The sequence below is a fragment of the Tetranychus urticae genome, chromosome 3 (genome assembly GCF_039701765.1).
Source record: "Tetranychus urticae isolate SD_2017Ah chromosome 3, NJAU_TeUrti_SD_1.0, whole genome shotgun sequence".
Classification (NCBI taxonomy): domain Eukaryota; kingdom Metazoa; phylum Arthropoda; class Arachnida; order Trombidiformes; family Tetranychidae; genus Tetranychus; species Tetranychus urticae.
The window spans coordinates 2,176,354-2,193,591 of record NC_142960.1 but is presented as its reverse complement, the minus strand read 5'-3'; the positions used below and the strand labels follow the sequence as shown (position 1 = coordinate 2,193,591).

At 33.5% G+C, this 17,238-nt stretch overlaps 4 protein-coding genes across 8 annotated transcripts; 2 read left to right on the top strand and 2 right to left on the bottom strand.

The window, feature by feature from the left end:
- On the top strand, positions 1-6,871 carry LOC107365962 (calpain-9). Its single transcript, XM_015933545.3, has 5 exons — positions 1-2,835; positions 5,893-5,986; positions 6,070-6,402; positions 6,480-6,535; positions 6,724-6,871. Exons 1-5 carry the CDS (start codon positions 1-3, stop codon positions 6,748-6,750), a joined length of 3,345 nt encoding a protein of 1,114 aa, XP_015789031.1. The 3' UTR covers positions 6,751-6,871.
- A 1,281-nt stretch (positions 6,872-8,152) lies between these two features.
- LOC107365765 (zinc finger protein-like 1 homolog) lies at positions 8,153-9,623 on the top strand. Its single transcript, XM_015933333.3, has 3 exons — positions 8,153-8,381; positions 8,506-9,128; positions 9,322-9,623. Exons 1-3 carry the CDS (start codon positions 8,280-8,282, stop codon positions 9,512-9,514), a joined length of 918 nt encoding a protein of 305 aa, XP_015788819.2. The 5' UTR covers positions 8,153-8,279; the 3' UTR covers positions 9,515-9,623.
- Positions 9,624-9,731: 108 nt separating this feature from the next.
- On the bottom strand, positions 9,732-12,994 carry AGBE (1,4-alpha-glucan-branching enzyme). 5 transcript variants are annotated; one of them, XM_089269833.1, is made up of 4 exons: positions 12,818-12,994; positions 12,413-12,480; positions 10,735-12,347; positions 9,732-10,603 (listed from the first exon to the last, which is right to left on the bottom strand). In XM_089269833.1, exons 3-4 carry the CDS (start codon positions 12,233-12,235, stop codon positions 10,026-10,028), a joined length of 2,079 nt encoding a protein of 692 aa, XP_089125959.1. In that variant the 5' UTR covers positions 12,236-12,347; positions 12,413-12,480; positions 12,818-12,994; the 3' UTR covers positions 9,732-10,025. The 5 variants fall into 5 exon arrangements, with proteins under 5 accessions (XP_089125959.1, XP_089125958.1, XP_015788800.1 ...); XM_089269832.1 differs by having other exon boundaries at positions 12,822-12,994; XM_015933314.3 differs by lacking the exon at positions 12,413-12,480.
- A 163-nt stretch (positions 12,995-13,157) lies between these two features.
- LOC107365719 (uncharacterized) lies at positions 13,158-14,251 on the bottom strand. Its single transcript, XM_015933274.3, has 2 exons — positions 13,967-14,251; positions 13,158-13,898 (listed from the first exon to the last, which is right to left on the bottom strand). Exons 1-2 carry the CDS (start codon positions 14,096-14,098, stop codon positions 13,377-13,379), a joined length of 654 nt encoding a protein of 217 aa, XP_015788760.1. The 5' UTR covers positions 14,099-14,251; the 3' UTR covers positions 13,158-13,376.
- Between the last annotated feature and the right edge of the window lie 2,987 nt (positions 14,252-17,238).

Below are 17,238 nucleotides of genomic sequence, written 5' to 3'. Positions count from 1 at the left end.
ATGGGTTTCACTAGGAATAACAACCAAAGGAACCATTACCATCATCATAACCAACATCACCATAATTTACATCATCCACAGTCATCTCATCAATCTAAATTGTTAGGTACATCTTCAAATCAAAATCAACATCACCAGCAAAAAGCGTTTATCCTTCCACACAATGGTGTCCAAAGAGTCAACGGAAACCAACCAAATGTCATAACGAGCAGTTCAAATGGAAATGGAAATCAAATTGGAAATTGTATTGATCAAAATGGTTCTTGTGTCAACTCAGTTCCAATAGCTTCTGCCTCATCATCCCGTGAGAATCAAGTGAATCAACAAGTTGCACCAAATAATCATAATACAATTGGTCCTACAACAGGAGTTGCAACAGCAACGACAAAAGTTCATCATCATCACCATTATAATAATAATCACCATAATCATAATCATAATCATAATCATCAACAACAAGCACCTCAGTCACAACAACAATCATCAGGATCATCAAATTCTGCTAACCATAATCAAAATAACCGTTCACATCAGGTAAATCCACCATCATCTTCATCATCGTCAACAACCTCATCAACTAATTATTCCTATCTTCGCCGTCTGTGTCGTGAACGAGGCATACTTTTTGAAGATGCAACTTTTACACCAGGAAATCGCTCATTATATGGTAAAAAGGACGTTCCCTCGTCGTCATCATGCAATTTCATGTCCAAAATATCTTCTTCCATTGTTTGGATGCGTCCATATGAAATATGTTCTCGACCAAAATTCATTAGTTCACCATCACCGGAAGGAACCACTTCAACCTCTCCCACTGGACGCTTTGATGTTGAACAGGGTGAGGCCATAATAGCGATAACTGCTTGTTCTGGTAACAATAAAAGTTCATCTTCGTCACCATCTTCCCTTTTAATTCCAAGTTTATCTTCTTCATCAACCACTAACCATCATGTTCTTAGCAACGGAAGTGGTAGTGGAGGAGGAGTGGGTAATGGAAATATAAATGGTGGACACTCTGGTCTTTCTGGTGGAATCATTGGCAATGCAAATGCCTCTTCTTCCTCCTCTTCGCCAGCCAATTATCTTTCCTCCAAAACAACTTGTTCATCTCTTTTATCAGCCATTTCCTGTCTCACTTTGACTCCATCCTTGCTTGACCGCGTTGTCCCATCGGACCAATCATTTTCACCTTCAAGTTACTCTGGAATATTTAGATTTAGATTTTGGCGATTCGGTGATTGGACAGAGGTAATTATAGATGATCGTTTACCAACTTACAAGGGTCGACTTCTCTTTCTTCGTTCAGCCGATCCAACTGAGTTTTGGGTTCCTCTTTTGGAAAAGGCTTACTCCAAAATGTACGGTTCCTATGATTATTATTTGAAAAATTGTTTTACAGCACAAACTTTGCAAGATTTAACAGGTGGAATAGCTCAGTCATTTACAATACCTCATCATGATGGTCATATAATCTATCAAATGATTAGTTCAGCTGTTCCAAGATCAACTCTCCTTTCAGCTTGTATTTCATCGATTCCTCCAAATGAAGCACCAGCATCACTTTTATCCTTATCTGGAGGTGCATCAGCATCAACACCATTCACCGCATTCAGTTCTTCCTATTTATCTTCTGGTCTTTCAGTCGCAATGAATAAACTACAACCAGCTCGACTTCGTAACGGTCTAATCACAAGGCAAGCTTATTCGATAACTGGACTGGCAAGAGTACGAACACAAACAAGACCTGGTGTACCAAACAATAATCATGTTCACTATCATCACCCTCATCACCACAACCATTCTCATCATCACAATTCAACTCATTTACATGGCCATCATCATCATGCATACGGAACTGGTCATGTTAATCAAATATCAACAGGAATGATTCCCAATGGGGGTTTTCCGATGACTTCAGGCTCATCAGGTAGCCTTGAAGTTGTACTGATTAGATTGAAAAATGCATGGGGGAAAGGAGAATGGAATGGCCCGTGGTCAGAAAGATCATGGGAATGGGATACGCTTACAGATCGGGATAAGGAAGAACTATCAGCTCGGTGTAGAGATGATGGCGAATTTTGGATGTCTTTTGATGATTTCCTTCGTTTTTTTACTCATCTCGATTTAGTCCATATCGGTCCTGACGATTGGATGGCTGAAACTGCTTTGCACCACAAGCGACCATGGAGAGCGGTTCTTGCCCGTCGTCGATGGAGATACGGTTTTAATGCAGGTGGATCACCAGAATATAAAGACACATTCTCCACCAATCCCCAGTTTCACATTCATATACCTAAAAATGGTCTCAATAAATGTCATGTAGTTGTTTCTGTAACTCAAAATTATTTACCAATTGGCTTAACTGTTTCAGCGACTCACCCTTTCACTAAATCAGAGCTACAACCACACCATCTTCACCATGCCCATCACCATCATCCCTACCATTATCAGCAAAACCAACAATTGTCATCCTCATTTCCAACCTCTTCACCATTTATATCTCAACGTAACCAAGGTCCACCCATCAATCTTTATCCTATTGGATTTTGTGTTTATGAAGTTCCTCCAGGAATGAAACGATTAACATCAGGTTTCATAGCTGCCCATCGTCCTTTAGACGTAACAGCATTCACCTGTACAAGGGAAACCGTTACATTTTTCACTCTTCCTCCAGGTGACTTTATAATTGTTCCCAGCACCGAGAAGCCACATTGTGAGACCAAATTCCTATTGCGAATATTAACTGATGAACCAAGTACAATTTGGGAAGTTAATGATGATAATGTAATATTCACTGATATATCAATTCCCAAGGTGATTGAAAACACTGGACAGGTAATTATTAATTTATAAACAATCAATATTTTAAAACAAAGCAAAAGAAACGAAAGGATTGATAAAATTAAAAACACTTCTGTTAGCAATTGATTGGCTGTTACCAGTATAGTTTTAGCGGTTACATTATGGCGGGTTTTTAGTAATTACAAATTAATCCATGCATAACCAAATGATACAATTTTGACTTCTGGGTTAGTTTGCTTGATTGTACAATTAAATCATAATTTTGGATTAAAAATTGTAAATCTCAGAATAAATTTAATCTTTGAATGGTTGAAGCAGCAAACTTGGTTAACTTGCCATTAAGCAAATAATGATAGCCTTTTGAATGTAAATTACCTATGAAAATGATGAGATTAACTTTAGAATCAATTTAAATGTTAAAACATTCATATTTACATGATATTACCATACAATTTAACTTTAATGACAATTGATAATCTAAAGTGTCTAACCGTTGTACCTGTTAATGGTATTGATATGGTTGATGTTTAACGATCTTTTAATTTGATTTCCTATGATTCCAGCCTAAGCAGCTGGTCTCATCGCTTGTTGTAAGTCGTTTATAATTTTAACAATTTAAACAGGGTTGGTAACATTTAATAGCAGACATAATAGTTATCGTATTAACAATAAACGATGATGATGATAAGGATAATAAGGAGATACCAAGAAAAGGGAATCAAAATTATAATTATAAACAGTATCAGAAAAAACACTGAAACAATATATTTTATTGCTATTTTCAGGGCTACAAGCGTCAGGTTAAATCTTTTCATCTTCATCATAATCAACATTTAACTGACAGATATTTAATTATAACATGAAAGTGAACCTCGCCAATTAACCAACCAACAACTATATGGGTGAGGCAAAAGGCTTTACCAGTTGATACTTGTTCCGATTAATATTCCCATTGTTGACCCATCAGTTATCAAGCAACATCTTAACAGTCGATTTGATTAAAATCATTGATTCACCAAGTTTGATGCCTTCAAATACATTTAAAACATCCAACCTCTAAATAATCAGAATCACAAGATCGAGTCAATAGTAAATTCAGTTCAGGCCTAGACAAACCCGACTTTGGGTTAACCAGTTCAGATCATATTTGAGACAATTAAGCATAAATGAACCATATTTCATGTAACCAGACTGAAGGTTGATTAGGCCTAAGAAAACCAGGTTTAGGTTGAGTAAACTTTTTTGGTTGAACCATTAAAATCATCTTTAGGCCTTCAGTTTTGATGATGCTATTCAGTCCATTAATTATTGTTATATGGTTAATTGTCATTGAATTAACGTCAACTCTGAAAATCAAAACAATGTTACATTGATGAAGTTTACCGGAAAAAAAAGGTTAACCTTCATTTTTACCGGAATGTAAAATTGTTGAAGCTTTGTGAAAATATAAACATCATTATTGTATTCAATTGTTGTCATGAAGATGGCGATGAAGACAATGGTAAAGATGATGATGATGGTTCTGAAGATGCTACTGAATAGAGTCCAGAATGAACCTTGAATAATGTAAGTAGCCAAATGATTTGATATGGACATGGTTCATCAAGGACAATGAAAAGATGTTGAGGGAAGGAAAATGGTGTGTTTTTGTAAAGAAACTGATGATTCTGATGATGATTGCTGATCATCGGTAGGTCACGAGTAAATCATCATCAATTGTCAATGGAACAGTGAATTTCAAGGTTAAAAATGAGCCATAATTATCAATACAATCAAATGCTGTAATACCGTTGTACGGAAGTGAAAACACAATGGTAATGACGAGATGTTAAAGGATCAACATTTTTCTGGTATTAAAAGTGTATTTATTTTGATCATTCACATTTTGTTTTTTGGCTTCTTCTTTAACCATTTTAATCACTTGCTGCTGCTGTTAACAATTTAATCTGGATTTGGTCAATTATTCATTTGAAAAACAAGATTCTTATTCATATTGTTTTCCTTGTTATACTCAATGAATTCTGGTTAACCTTACTTTGACTTGCTCGTCTCTATTTTCAATTGATTTTATGCAAAACATTCATTCATCTTATTACATGAAAATTGAGTTTAACATTTTTTTATGCAAATCTTTCAATTCTATTCAATTGTTAAATTGTTCAACATTGAATAAACATCTTATTATCTCTCTATGATAACCCAAATTTTAATAGTCCTTGGTACAAACTGGTAAACTACTGTTTCTTGATTAACAATGGTTCAACTGATTAACATGTGATTTACATTGATTCTGATTTTTATGAGAAATTATAAATTCAACCATTTTCCAATTGTCTATCATTATTATTAGATTAGATTGAAAAATGTTATTAAAACATTTGTATTGGTAGGGAAGTTGGTTTGTTTCAATTCTCGGTGAATGTTGTTTAACTTGATTAGACTTGTTTTTGTGTTACAATTGTGTTAACATGTGAATGGGTAATATAAGATTTTCAAGCATCAGGTTGAACTCATCAATCTAACTAATTATCAGTTTGTTGACAACAATGGGTTATTAGGAGGAAAAGGTATTCCAATCGATTAGTTTGGGCTAAAAAGGTTGAGTGTTTCATTTTTGCCATTTTATTTGTCTAATTTAGGTAACAATTTTATATCATAATGATTAATTTAATGATTTATGAGTCTGAAAAAATCTATTCAATCAAATTATTCAGCTAATCTACAAATTGTTTTTTTTAAAAAACGCTCGCTTATACACTTTGAAAGGTGAAACCAATCACGGTAAGGGCTTTGTGATACAGTTTTGTGGTAACAATTTTGCTCTTCATTAATTCCATCAATCTTCATTAATTTTTAAGTCTAATAACAATCAACTAACCAAATATTTGATGAAACAATTCAGGTCATGACGACTATAAAAATAATCAATTTTGTTTCGTTTCCTTTGACTGCAGCCTTACTGTATCTGACCAGCTGATTTTAATGTAACCGCCAATCGACTATTCCAATCAATTATAATGTGTTTTTTTTCGGGTTATCAATTCCCTTATTATAAATTACCTATTAATTTGTGCTTTTTTAATCATCTAGAATGGCCACAATGTATTGAATCGTTTAATTGCTAAATTACCAAATGAGATTGATGCCGCTCTGTTATTGAAAGTCCTGAAGGCCTATTGGAAACGTAAGTGTTGTTTTCTGGTTGCATATTGGTGTTTATTGTTACCTGTGTCTGGTCAATTAATGATTTTCCTCTTTCTTTATCAGCTCTGAATATCCTTTATGATAAGCCATCGATGGAGTTGTGCCGTTGTTTAATAATGTTGAAAGATGCCACAATTACTGGTAAATTGGTTGTAACCGAATCACTAGCTTCTCTTTTAAATATGCTTCACTTTTGGCGGACCATATTCACAAAGCATCAATCAAATTCACACCATAAAGTATCATCTTATAATTTTCGTCTAGTTTTATGGGAAGCTGGGATATCAGTTAGTAATAAGGTTCTTGAATGTTTAGTAATACGTTATACCAATAATTGCGCTCTTCTCAATCTTGAATCTTATTTACTTTCTCTAGTCAAGTTGCATCTTGCTCACGGTAAGTTAGTTATTAGCGTTTGATATCAATTAAACTATTTCCCCTTCTAATTATATTCTTTAATTGTTTCCATTTAGATCGATATCGTAGTTTAGAGAGAAAAGGAAAAAATCAAAACTTAACATTAGAAGAGGTATGTAACCAATTAGCGAAAGTAACACTTTTTTGAGTTTAAAAGTGATTTGATGAACATCAACCGTTACAAGTCAATGTAAGATTGATGGTGATGGTTATAGTCATCAACATCAACACTTTTAAGCCATCATCTTGATTGTCTTTCCTTCGATTAACCATTCAATTGCTTATCTTCTTCTTTTTCAGATGATTTTGTTAACCACTTACTCGTGATAGATCAACATGATGGAGATAATTTTCATCTTTAAGCATCAAATAATTTTGCTCACAAAACTTTGACCAATCAAAAACATTTTTATCAGGTCAAGTCACAATAAAATACTACTTTTTAGTTGATTTCACCTTTTTATTCATCTGATCATTTCAAAAAGTTGAAAAAAGTGAGTATTAATCGGTTTTAAAAATTAATCCAATGTATTTCGCTTCCATGTTAAATTTGATTTAAATTTTCTCCGTACATTACAAAAGTATTTTCTGGTCAACATAAAAAATCTAACAAAATATTAATAGATGAACTTCAACATCTGCATCAAGAACAAAATTGTACTTTCCAGGCTCATGAACACCGATTTTGTAATCTGGAAAAGATTTGGTTGGATAAAAGTTAAACACTAACCAATTTAAGAGACATCGGGCTGGTTCAAAGACAATCACTTAACCAACGGTACTTCTCTTCTAATGTGTTCATAGCTCTGTCAAAATTGTCTAGAAACTTGTAACGTAGAAGCTCATCGTCTACTAAATTGGTCACCTTGTGCAATGTAATTCCTCTTGAAAGGATGACTGCGAAGATGAATCATTTTAGAGAATTGTTTAAAGATTAAAAATGAAAAAATATAATAGAATAGATCTGAAATGGAAAGGCTTAGAATTGAAGTTAATTGTTGAGAGAAACCTCGTTCAATACCATTTGAATGATAAACCATTGATGAAAACCATCGAAACTGAAATCATCGTTTGAATTTTACAAGCATAACTGTTTATTATGTCGAGATAAACATAAATGCCGGGTCCGGCCCTTTTAACCATATTGTCCATCACTCAAACCTAACACATCTACTATTCATCGTCATCATATCTATAATATACCAAAGTGATTAAAACTTACTGATTTATAAAAACGGTGCTTTAAATGTTAAAATTAATAAAGAAACTTTTGAAAATCTTTTTCGTCTTCCTCTGTCTGCCTTTCTTCAATCCTAAAGAGTTTATGTTCAAACTTTTGTGTTAAAAGTTAAGATTTGATGATATTGTAAGAGCATGAAAATGAGGTCTAGAAGGTAAAGTAAAATTTCTATGGTGTTCGAACTTCAAACTGGAGTCGCTATTGTACAGTTCTGCAAATTTGATCTTTTTCCTCAAATCTATCTTCACGTGTAACTTCAATGCCTAATAAAGTGGGTGGAAAAATGTATCAAATCATTTCAATTGAATCAATAATTTGTACCACATTTTTATCAATTGAAAATAAAACAAAAATTATGGTCATTTATTGGGCACTCAATAACTTTAAGTAAGGGTCAAGTTTAATAGATTTTGTAGATCTGGCGGCGAAACATTGAATCTATCAAATCTACCGTATCTTTATCAGCTGTTTTACCTTCCCCTTATTTCCCCCCTGGCTGAGCAACATCATCACCAACTTGCTTTAACTCAAGTTGGACTATAATCTGAATCATGTGTATTAACTAATAATTTAACTAAACAATTTAATTTATTATCTTTTTAATTAAAACCCAAATATGGGGTTGTGTAAGTGTCCTAAGCGTAAAGTAACTCAACAGTTCTGTTTTGAACACAAAGTCAATGTTTGTGAGTATTGTATGCTGACACACCATTCAAGGGTAAGTTGTCATATTGAAAACATTTATTGAAACAATTACATCGTAATTTACTAATGTTTTTATGCAATTTTTCTACTCTTTTACATTTACCATCCATCTCTGCCTCTAAATCAACTATTATCAGTGTATTGTTCGTCCATACCTCCAATGGTTAGAAGATAGTAGTTATGAACCGGTCTGTGGTCTCTGTCAACAGTATCTCAATAATGAAGAATGCGTTAGATTAATTTGCTATCATATTTTCCATTGGAATTGCCTTAACAATTACGCCAATAGTTTACCTTCAAACACTGCGCCTGGTGGTTATTCATGTCCAAACTGCTGTAAGACAATATTTCCTTCGACGGATGCCAATACACCAATAGCTAATCATCTTAAGAAACTCTTATCAACTGTTCAATGGTCTCGAGCTGGACTTGGTTTACCTTTGATTGACACTCCATCAGCAAGCTCGCCAACATCTCCTAGATCACCTGTGACCATTGAAAAAACAAATTCCGTTAAAAATGTGCAAATCGCTCCAGCTGCTTCAACCACTAGTTTGAAAACGCAACCAACTCATGTCCCTGTCAATGTAAATCCCGTTTCAAACTATGTCAACTGTGATGAAGTCAACTTTGTCACCAATGCTAGAAAATTCCATCATGTTAGTAGTATAAATCCAAGCAATGCAAACACATTTTTGGACATCGATGAGGATAAATATCGCCGGAAATCACCTTTAGAACTAATTTCAAAATGGTTTAGGTAAATATCATCAGTTTAATGATTAAACATATGGATTAATGATGGTTCAAGTTAACCACTCAGTCAGAGATCGAAAGAAATTCATCCAAAATGTTAAATTTCATGAATCTCTCTCTTTTTGCGTATCTATCCTGTTTTGCATTTGTAATTTCAAACCTAAATCACTCATTTTTTCATCTCATTTTCATTTCAGATCACATAACATTACCAAACACAATGAAGGATTGTCACTGAAAGGATGGATTGTTATCGGTTTTCTGGCAATTTTTACTGTTTTCACCTTAGCGCATTACTTCTTGAAACTTGGAAGGGAAAATGCTGACCATGACCCATTACTTGATCCACATTTCAATCCCAATATCAGAGTTGCTCAAGATGAAGAGTAATTCCTTTTTTCAATTGCTTAATTATTTTGTGAATATCAGGATAAATTTTTATTGTTTTCCTGGATTTTTTAATTATTAGGTAATTAAATACCCAAAACAATGAAAAAAATTGTCTATTACTTTAAATGTTGAGAGTTGTCCTAGGCAATCACAATTTATTCATGTGTTTGATTACTTAATGTCAGATTCATCCGGTCATCTTTGAAAAAGCTGAAAATTTTATTGAATATTATTTTATTTTATTGAAAGATTAATTTATTTTACTTTCATTTTAACATGGATTTAAATTTACCCCGTCCCGTACATTTCAAAAAATATTTTCTGGTCAACATATAATATCTAACAAAATAGATAAACTTAACTATATTTGGTTTTAAATTAAAAACCTCAATCTATTTGTAAAGATTGAATAATAGGCTAGTGTTGATTCCATGAAAATAAATGGACAAATCAGTTATAAAATGTGAACAATTTTGGCCTAAAAATTATCACGCAGACTTTCAATGGCTTTTCAGTATCCATAATGACGAGCAAAAATAATTCCGGTTCGATTCGGAATGTAAATCATCATTGAATTGGCACGTCCAGCAAAACCTTCTGGAGAAGTAAAGAATTCAACTGAATGATCAAGCCTTTTAAATCCACCAAATTCTTCAGCATCTGAGTCAAGAACAATTTTGTACTTTCCAGGCTCATCAACACCAATCTTATAATCTGGAAAAGATTTGGTTGGGTGAAAGTTAAACACAAAGACACATTGGGCTCGTTCAAAGACAATCACTTTGTCATCTTCATGTTTCCAGGAAACATAACCAGAATCATCTGCACTCAACCAACGGTACTTCTCTTCCAGTGTATTCATAGCTCGATCAAAATTATTAAGAAACTTGTATCGAAGAAGCTCATCATCTACTAAATTGAATTGTCGACGAGCATAATGGTAACTACTGTTATTTCCAGCTCGAGGGAAGTCCAACCATTCTGGATGTCCAAATTCATTGCCTATGAAGTTTAACCAGCCTTCTCCTCCTAGGCCATGAGTTAACAGTCTAATTATCTTGTGTAATGCAATTCCTCTTGAAATAATGTCTATTAAGATAAATAATAGTAGAAAAACAATTAAAGATTAAGGATTAGAATTCATGTCAAATTATTCAGTTTCATTGAGTATCGTTTTCGATACTAATGATAAAGTTAAAGAAAGTGCGAAAACGCATTACCGGTCAATGGAGTTATGGTTGACATGTTGTCATACATTTCTTTATCCATCAACCAAAAAGCAATTGACTTGTCACCAACCAACGCCTGATCATGAGATTCAGCATATGCAATAGTTTTCTCTTTCCAACGACGATTTGAAAGAGTATGTACAAGGTTACCGATATTCCACTCTTCATCGCTGCACTCTTTAAGTAATTCAATCCATTTATCAGGAATTGCCATACCTAAACGATAATCAAAACCTCCTCCACCCTCTGAAACGGGTCGACAGAGAGCAGGCATTCCGGAAACATCTTCAGCTATGGTAACTGCATTGGGATGGAAATGATGAATTACATGGTTGGCCAGTTGCAAATAATTGAAACTCTCCGTGTCCGTATTAAGGCCAAAGTATTCATTGTAATCACCAGAGAAACCGTGTCCAATACCATGTGAATGATAAAGCATTGATGTTACACCATCAAAACGGAAACCATCGAACTGGAACTCTTCCAACCAGTAATGACAATTTGAGAGTAAAAAACGAAGTGTCTCCCAATTGGAGTAGTTAAATAAACGTGAATCCCAAAGAGTATGTTCACCTCTTGGGAGATCATGAAAATAATGACTATTGGTACCATCAAAACGATTCAAACCATCGTCTACATTTTTACAAGCATGGCTGTGAATTATATCCAAAAGAACGTAAATGCCTTGCGAATGAGCTTCGTCGATAAGACGTTTAAGCTGATCGGGAGTGCCATAACGTGAAGAGGGGGCAAAAAATGAAGTAACCTGGTAACCAAATGAAGCATAATATGCATGTTCCATAATTGCCATCAATTGGATTGCATTATAACCCTGTTTCTTGATCCGAGGAAGAACTTTCTCCCTGAAATAATCGTAAGTGGCAACTTGATAATCTGGGCTACTGATACCAACATGACTTTCATAAATTTTGATATTAGTTGGCGCTAAGGGTTTCTTGCTCTTAAACGTATATCTCTCACTTGGATTATAAAATACTTGATCATAGATTATAGAGGTTTCGGGTTGAACCACATAAGTCGCCCATGGAGAAATACGATCTTCAATAATCCCTCGCATAGTTAATACACCAATTTTTAACTTATCACCATGTTTGATTGCTGGAGTTCCATCGGGGTTGGGTGGTATGATTAATTCCCATTTGCCAAACTCAAGTTTGTTGAAAGGGTGTGAAATGTTAGACCAACTGTTGAAATCACCTTTTAAAAACAATCCCTCAGCTCCGGGAGCCCACTCAAGACATCTTATACTATTATCGGGTTGAACGTGGATACCAAAAGTTTTATAGCTCTCAATAAATCCTTTTAATCCTCCTTCATTGGCACTAAGTGAATCCACCAACTTTTTATAGTGGTAATAACGACGTTTGATCTCGTTTCCATGTAACTTTAAGTAGGGGTCAAGTTTAAACAGATTTTCCAGATCTGGCGGTGAAACACTGAGCCACGGCTCTTCGAAATTTGATGTGACCATCTTGAATACCTGTTCACGTGAAAACTGTTTTCTGTCGACAGCAAAGAGTAACACTGTTTTTATTTGATGATCCAAATGGTAGCAAAGCTTATAACTCTTTTAATGGTAGACACTTGAAAAAAGAGAATAAATTATCGTTAGAAATAATTGAACACAGTATAAGATGAGCAAGATAACCTTGAAGAAATGATATTGGTAATGTGGTTAGTGCATGACTTCAAGGTTGACAAGAGCAAATGTTGAAGCTAAAAAGAGAATTTATGAAGATTACTGATTAGAATTAGCTGCAGATAATGAAAGAACAAAACAATCAAATGAAAACAAGGCAAACTTTAAAAATGACTGTCAGTAGGCAAATCAAAATCAGCTGTGATTAAAAAAAACGAACTGAGATCGTTATGACGTTCTCGATTCGTTTTTTACAATGATAAAAACAGTTAACTTAACTAAAATTATTCTTATAACATAATACTGAGCACTTGAATCGAGAGGTACAAAAACTAGATAAAAATAATTAAAAATTAACGACCTTCTTTTCATTGCATCAAAAATATCATTGTTTACAATAAAAGCAACACATACTTACGATTTGATTCATAAAATTTACCCAAGAAATGTATCACATTTTAAAAGATTTATGTGAAGGTTAAATTGATGTCATTCCAGATTGGACTACAATCAAATTATAACATTATTCAAACATTGATCAACTTTAAATAACTGGTTTTGAATTTCCTAGAAAGGCCAAGGGTCTTGGCACATGATAATTATCTACAGTTAACTTTTGTAAACAATTTGTACAAATATATTTAGTATACGTAAGTATAGATGGCTGCAGGCTCACGTTTCAGTCAACATTTCAAGCGGGAATTTTTAACTACTTTAAAGTAAATAATTAATTAGAAGGACAATTGAGAAACAGTTAAATTATGGTTTAATAATTGAAAGAGAAGCACCTTTAAATTAAAATTACTTTAAACATTTTATTCATAAAAACAGTCAATTTATTAAAAGACTGATGCAGATTCATTTTCAACTCAAAAAGTGGCGATCAATTTGTTTCCAAAGTATCTGATTTTGATTTTTTTACATGAAATAAGTTTCAAGACAAAAAAAATCAATTCATAAATATCAGGTGGTATTAACCCCGATGCCGTAAATAAAGATGCTTCTGTGGAAATATCCCCATCCTCAAATGACAACATGGACTATAATATTGTCTAATATTGAAGTTAACTAAAGTTTTCGCCCATTCATCGCTATCATCTAAATATCTTTGTTCAGGAAATCCAGCTCTGATTTTTGCCATTAATTCAGTATATAGTATGATTTTTTTTCTTTTATTCAGCCAAAGTCTGGTACTTATGTGATGACAAATGAGTCTATCACATTGTATAGCATTAATACCTTCCATTTCTGCATTATAAAGTGAAATTTGAAAATCGAAGCAACATTCATGATCTATTAAACCAAAACCAGCAATAAGAAAGAAACGGTCGCCATCATTTAGACTTTGACTCAAAGTTTCATTCCCGTGCTCTGTAATAGTATTGAAATATTGTCGAAATAAATAGTCTCGATTGGAAACGAAAACGTTTTGAGTTTGGGTGAATATGAAAACCCAACGTATGTACTCGACTGGTAAACCAATAAAGGATGCAATCTGTAAATTATAATAATACGAAGTGATTGTCAATTAAATATTAAAAACATAAGAAGTATTGAGCTTACCTTTCGGTTGAATAGTTGTTGTTTATTTTCACAGCTTTCATCTGACCAATCAATTGTAATATCTTGGTAATCCTCATCCATTAGTTTCACTTTGATAGTAATTTTACTCGAGTTATCATTGTTTTTACTCATTTTAAACAAACTTTTGATGGATCGTTACAACAGAGAAAGAATGATTTTTAACTTTATAAATCAATTCACAACAACATGTGGTCAAAGCTAACCCTTTGTTTGCTTCACAAGCCAGTATTGAATTCAAAACTTGAAATGCTAACTCAAAAACAAGTTGTGACCTGCCCTGTCCAAATTTAAATGGAGCCGCGCAAGCTTGAAACTAGGTGAAAGAAAGGATATAAAGGCTTATAAGTATAAATCCGTGCAATGCAAATACTTTTTTGGATATCGATGAGGATAAATATCGTCGGAAATCACCTTTAGAACTAATTTCAAAATGGTTTAGGTAAATATCATCAGTTTAATGATTAAACATATGGATTAATGATGGCTTAAGTTAACCACTCAGTCAGAGATCGAAGAAAATTCATCCAAAATGTTAAATTTCATAAATCTCTCTTTTTGCGTATCTATCCTGTTTTGCATTTGTAATTTCAAACCTAAATCACTCATTTTTTCATCTCATTTTCATTTTAGATCACATAACATTACCAAACACAATGAAGGATTATCACTGAAAGGATGGATTGTTATCGGTTTTCTGGCAATTTTTACTGTTTTCACCTTAGCGCATTACTTCTTGAAACTTGGAAGGGAAAATGCTGACCCATTACTTGATCCACATTTCAATCCCAATATCAGAGTTATCCAAAAAAATCCAAATTTTCATGTTATCCATTACATAATGCCACATGTTTTATTCATCCGATCATCTTTGAAAAACTGAAAATTTTATTGATAGGTTTTAAAGATTAATTTATTTTACTTTCATTTTAACATGGATTTAAATTTACCCCGTCCCGTACATTTCGAAAAATATTTTCTGGTCAACATATAATATCTAACAAAATTGATAAACTTAACTATATTTGGTTTTAAATTGAAAAACTTAATCTATTTGTAAAGATTGATTAATAGGATAGTGTTGATTCCATGAAAATAAATGGACATCCTCATGAACACCAATCTTATAATCTGGAAAAGATTTGGTTGGATGAAAGTTGAACACAAAGAGACATTGGGCTCGTTAAAGACAATCACTTTGTCATTTTCATGTTTCCAGGAAACATCTTAACTCAACTAACGGTACTTCTCTTCCAATGTGTTCATAGCTCGATCAAAATTATTGAGAAACTTGTATCGAAGAAGCTCATCTTCAACTAAATGTCGACGAGCATAATGGTAACTACTGTTGTTTCCAGCTCGAGGGAAGTCCAACCATTCTGGATGTCCAAATTCATTGCCTGTGAAGTTTAACCAGCCTTCTCCTCCTCTTTCCAACGACGATTTGAAAGAGTATGTACAAGGTTACCGATATGATGTTCACCTCTTGAGACATCATGAAAATAATGACTATTGGTACCATCAAAACGATTCAAACCATCGTCTATATTTTTACAAGCATGGCTGTGAATTATATCCAAAAGAACGTAAATGCCTTGCGATTGAGCTTCGTCGATAAGACGTTTAAGCTGATCGGGAGTGCCATAACGTGAAGAAGGGGCAAAAAATGAAGTAACCTGGTAACCAAATGAAGCATAATATGCATGTTCCATAATTGCCATCAATTGGATTGCATTATAACCCTGTTTCTTGATCCGAGGAAGAACTTTCTCCCTGAAATAATCGTAAGTGGCAACTTGATAATCTGGGCTACTGATACCGACGTGACTTTCATAAATCTTGATATTAGTAGGTGCTGAGGATTTCTTGCTTTTGAACAATCGTCAAATCGGCCTCAGATTTAGAATAAAATGAAACATATATCAATCGAAAGCTTATGCTGAGTAGAGTATACCTCCAAATCCCCGACAAATCCCTTGGGACCCAATGATGACTAACTCAAACCCAATTTTTCAGATAGAACTTTTTGTGTTGATTCCAATGATGCTATGCACGACTATCTGAACTTGCGGCTTTTTGAGATATTCAACTTATTTTATTTTTTCTCATGGACATGCATGGTCAAAGCCCTGGCGTTTCTTTTTCATTATATGATGACCACATCAGACCTAGTATATATTGTTCAGCACCTTGAATATTATCATAAATTGTCAAAAATATTTCCGTAAATTGATGGTTGATCTCTGAGTTGGTCATCGTTGGATCCCAAGGGATTTGTCAATTAACTCCCCAGTGGATCAGAATTTTGATCTGATTTTAGGGAAGTATACTCTACTCAGCATAAGCTTTCGATTGATATATGGTTTTTATTCTTGTGCCGAAAATCCAACCTTTTTGGCTATCCTCCTTTGTGCAAAAATAAACCGGTTTCTTGTACATTATTTATTATGTCTAAAACAATAACTTTAGTAATTAGTGATCAAACAAGGACCGAAACTTTCACAAGGGATAACTACGAAAGATTTAGCGACGTTAAGATGACTCTAGTTCTTTTTCACTATTCAGTTTTTTTGTCATTGTACATACACCAGCAGCTCATTGAATGTTCTTTCTAATAATGTATAAATCGAAGCTCTTCTCGGTCTTGTTGTTGAGAAGTAAGTTGATCTTTGATTGTTCAATTAATGATGAAAAAGATTAAAAATGAATATTTCAACCTACTTTGATTTATGAACGGATTGAGTTGATGCGATGAAAAATATATGATCAAAGAACGTTGAATTGTAGCAAAGAAACATGCAAGATTTATTTAATATGAGTAGTTCTGACTTAGAACATGGTGTCTCAGAGCTCAGTTTGAGTGATAAAAAAGTCGAATTTTGAAAAAGCTCACTCAGGATACTCTGGATAACAACTGGCCTAATTTTTATGCCTTCAGTCATTGTAACAATTGGTTGAGTAAAATCAGGTAAGGCATTAAATATTTATCAAAAAAAATCAAAGGTTCACTCAAAATGCTTTGAAAGAAATCTTTACATTTTAAAATGTTGAGGTAATTTAGAGGTTGGTGGAAGATTTACTTGAACAATTGCAAGTTTGATTGCTAGTTACAAGTTTGCAAATCTGGTTCAAATATTTGAGTCAATCAATATAATCTGGATTGCTTGGTTGACTTTTCATGGTTGACATTTCTTATACAGTTGCTGTACAGGATTAACTTGATATATAAAATTTGCTGAATGCTTTTAAATGAT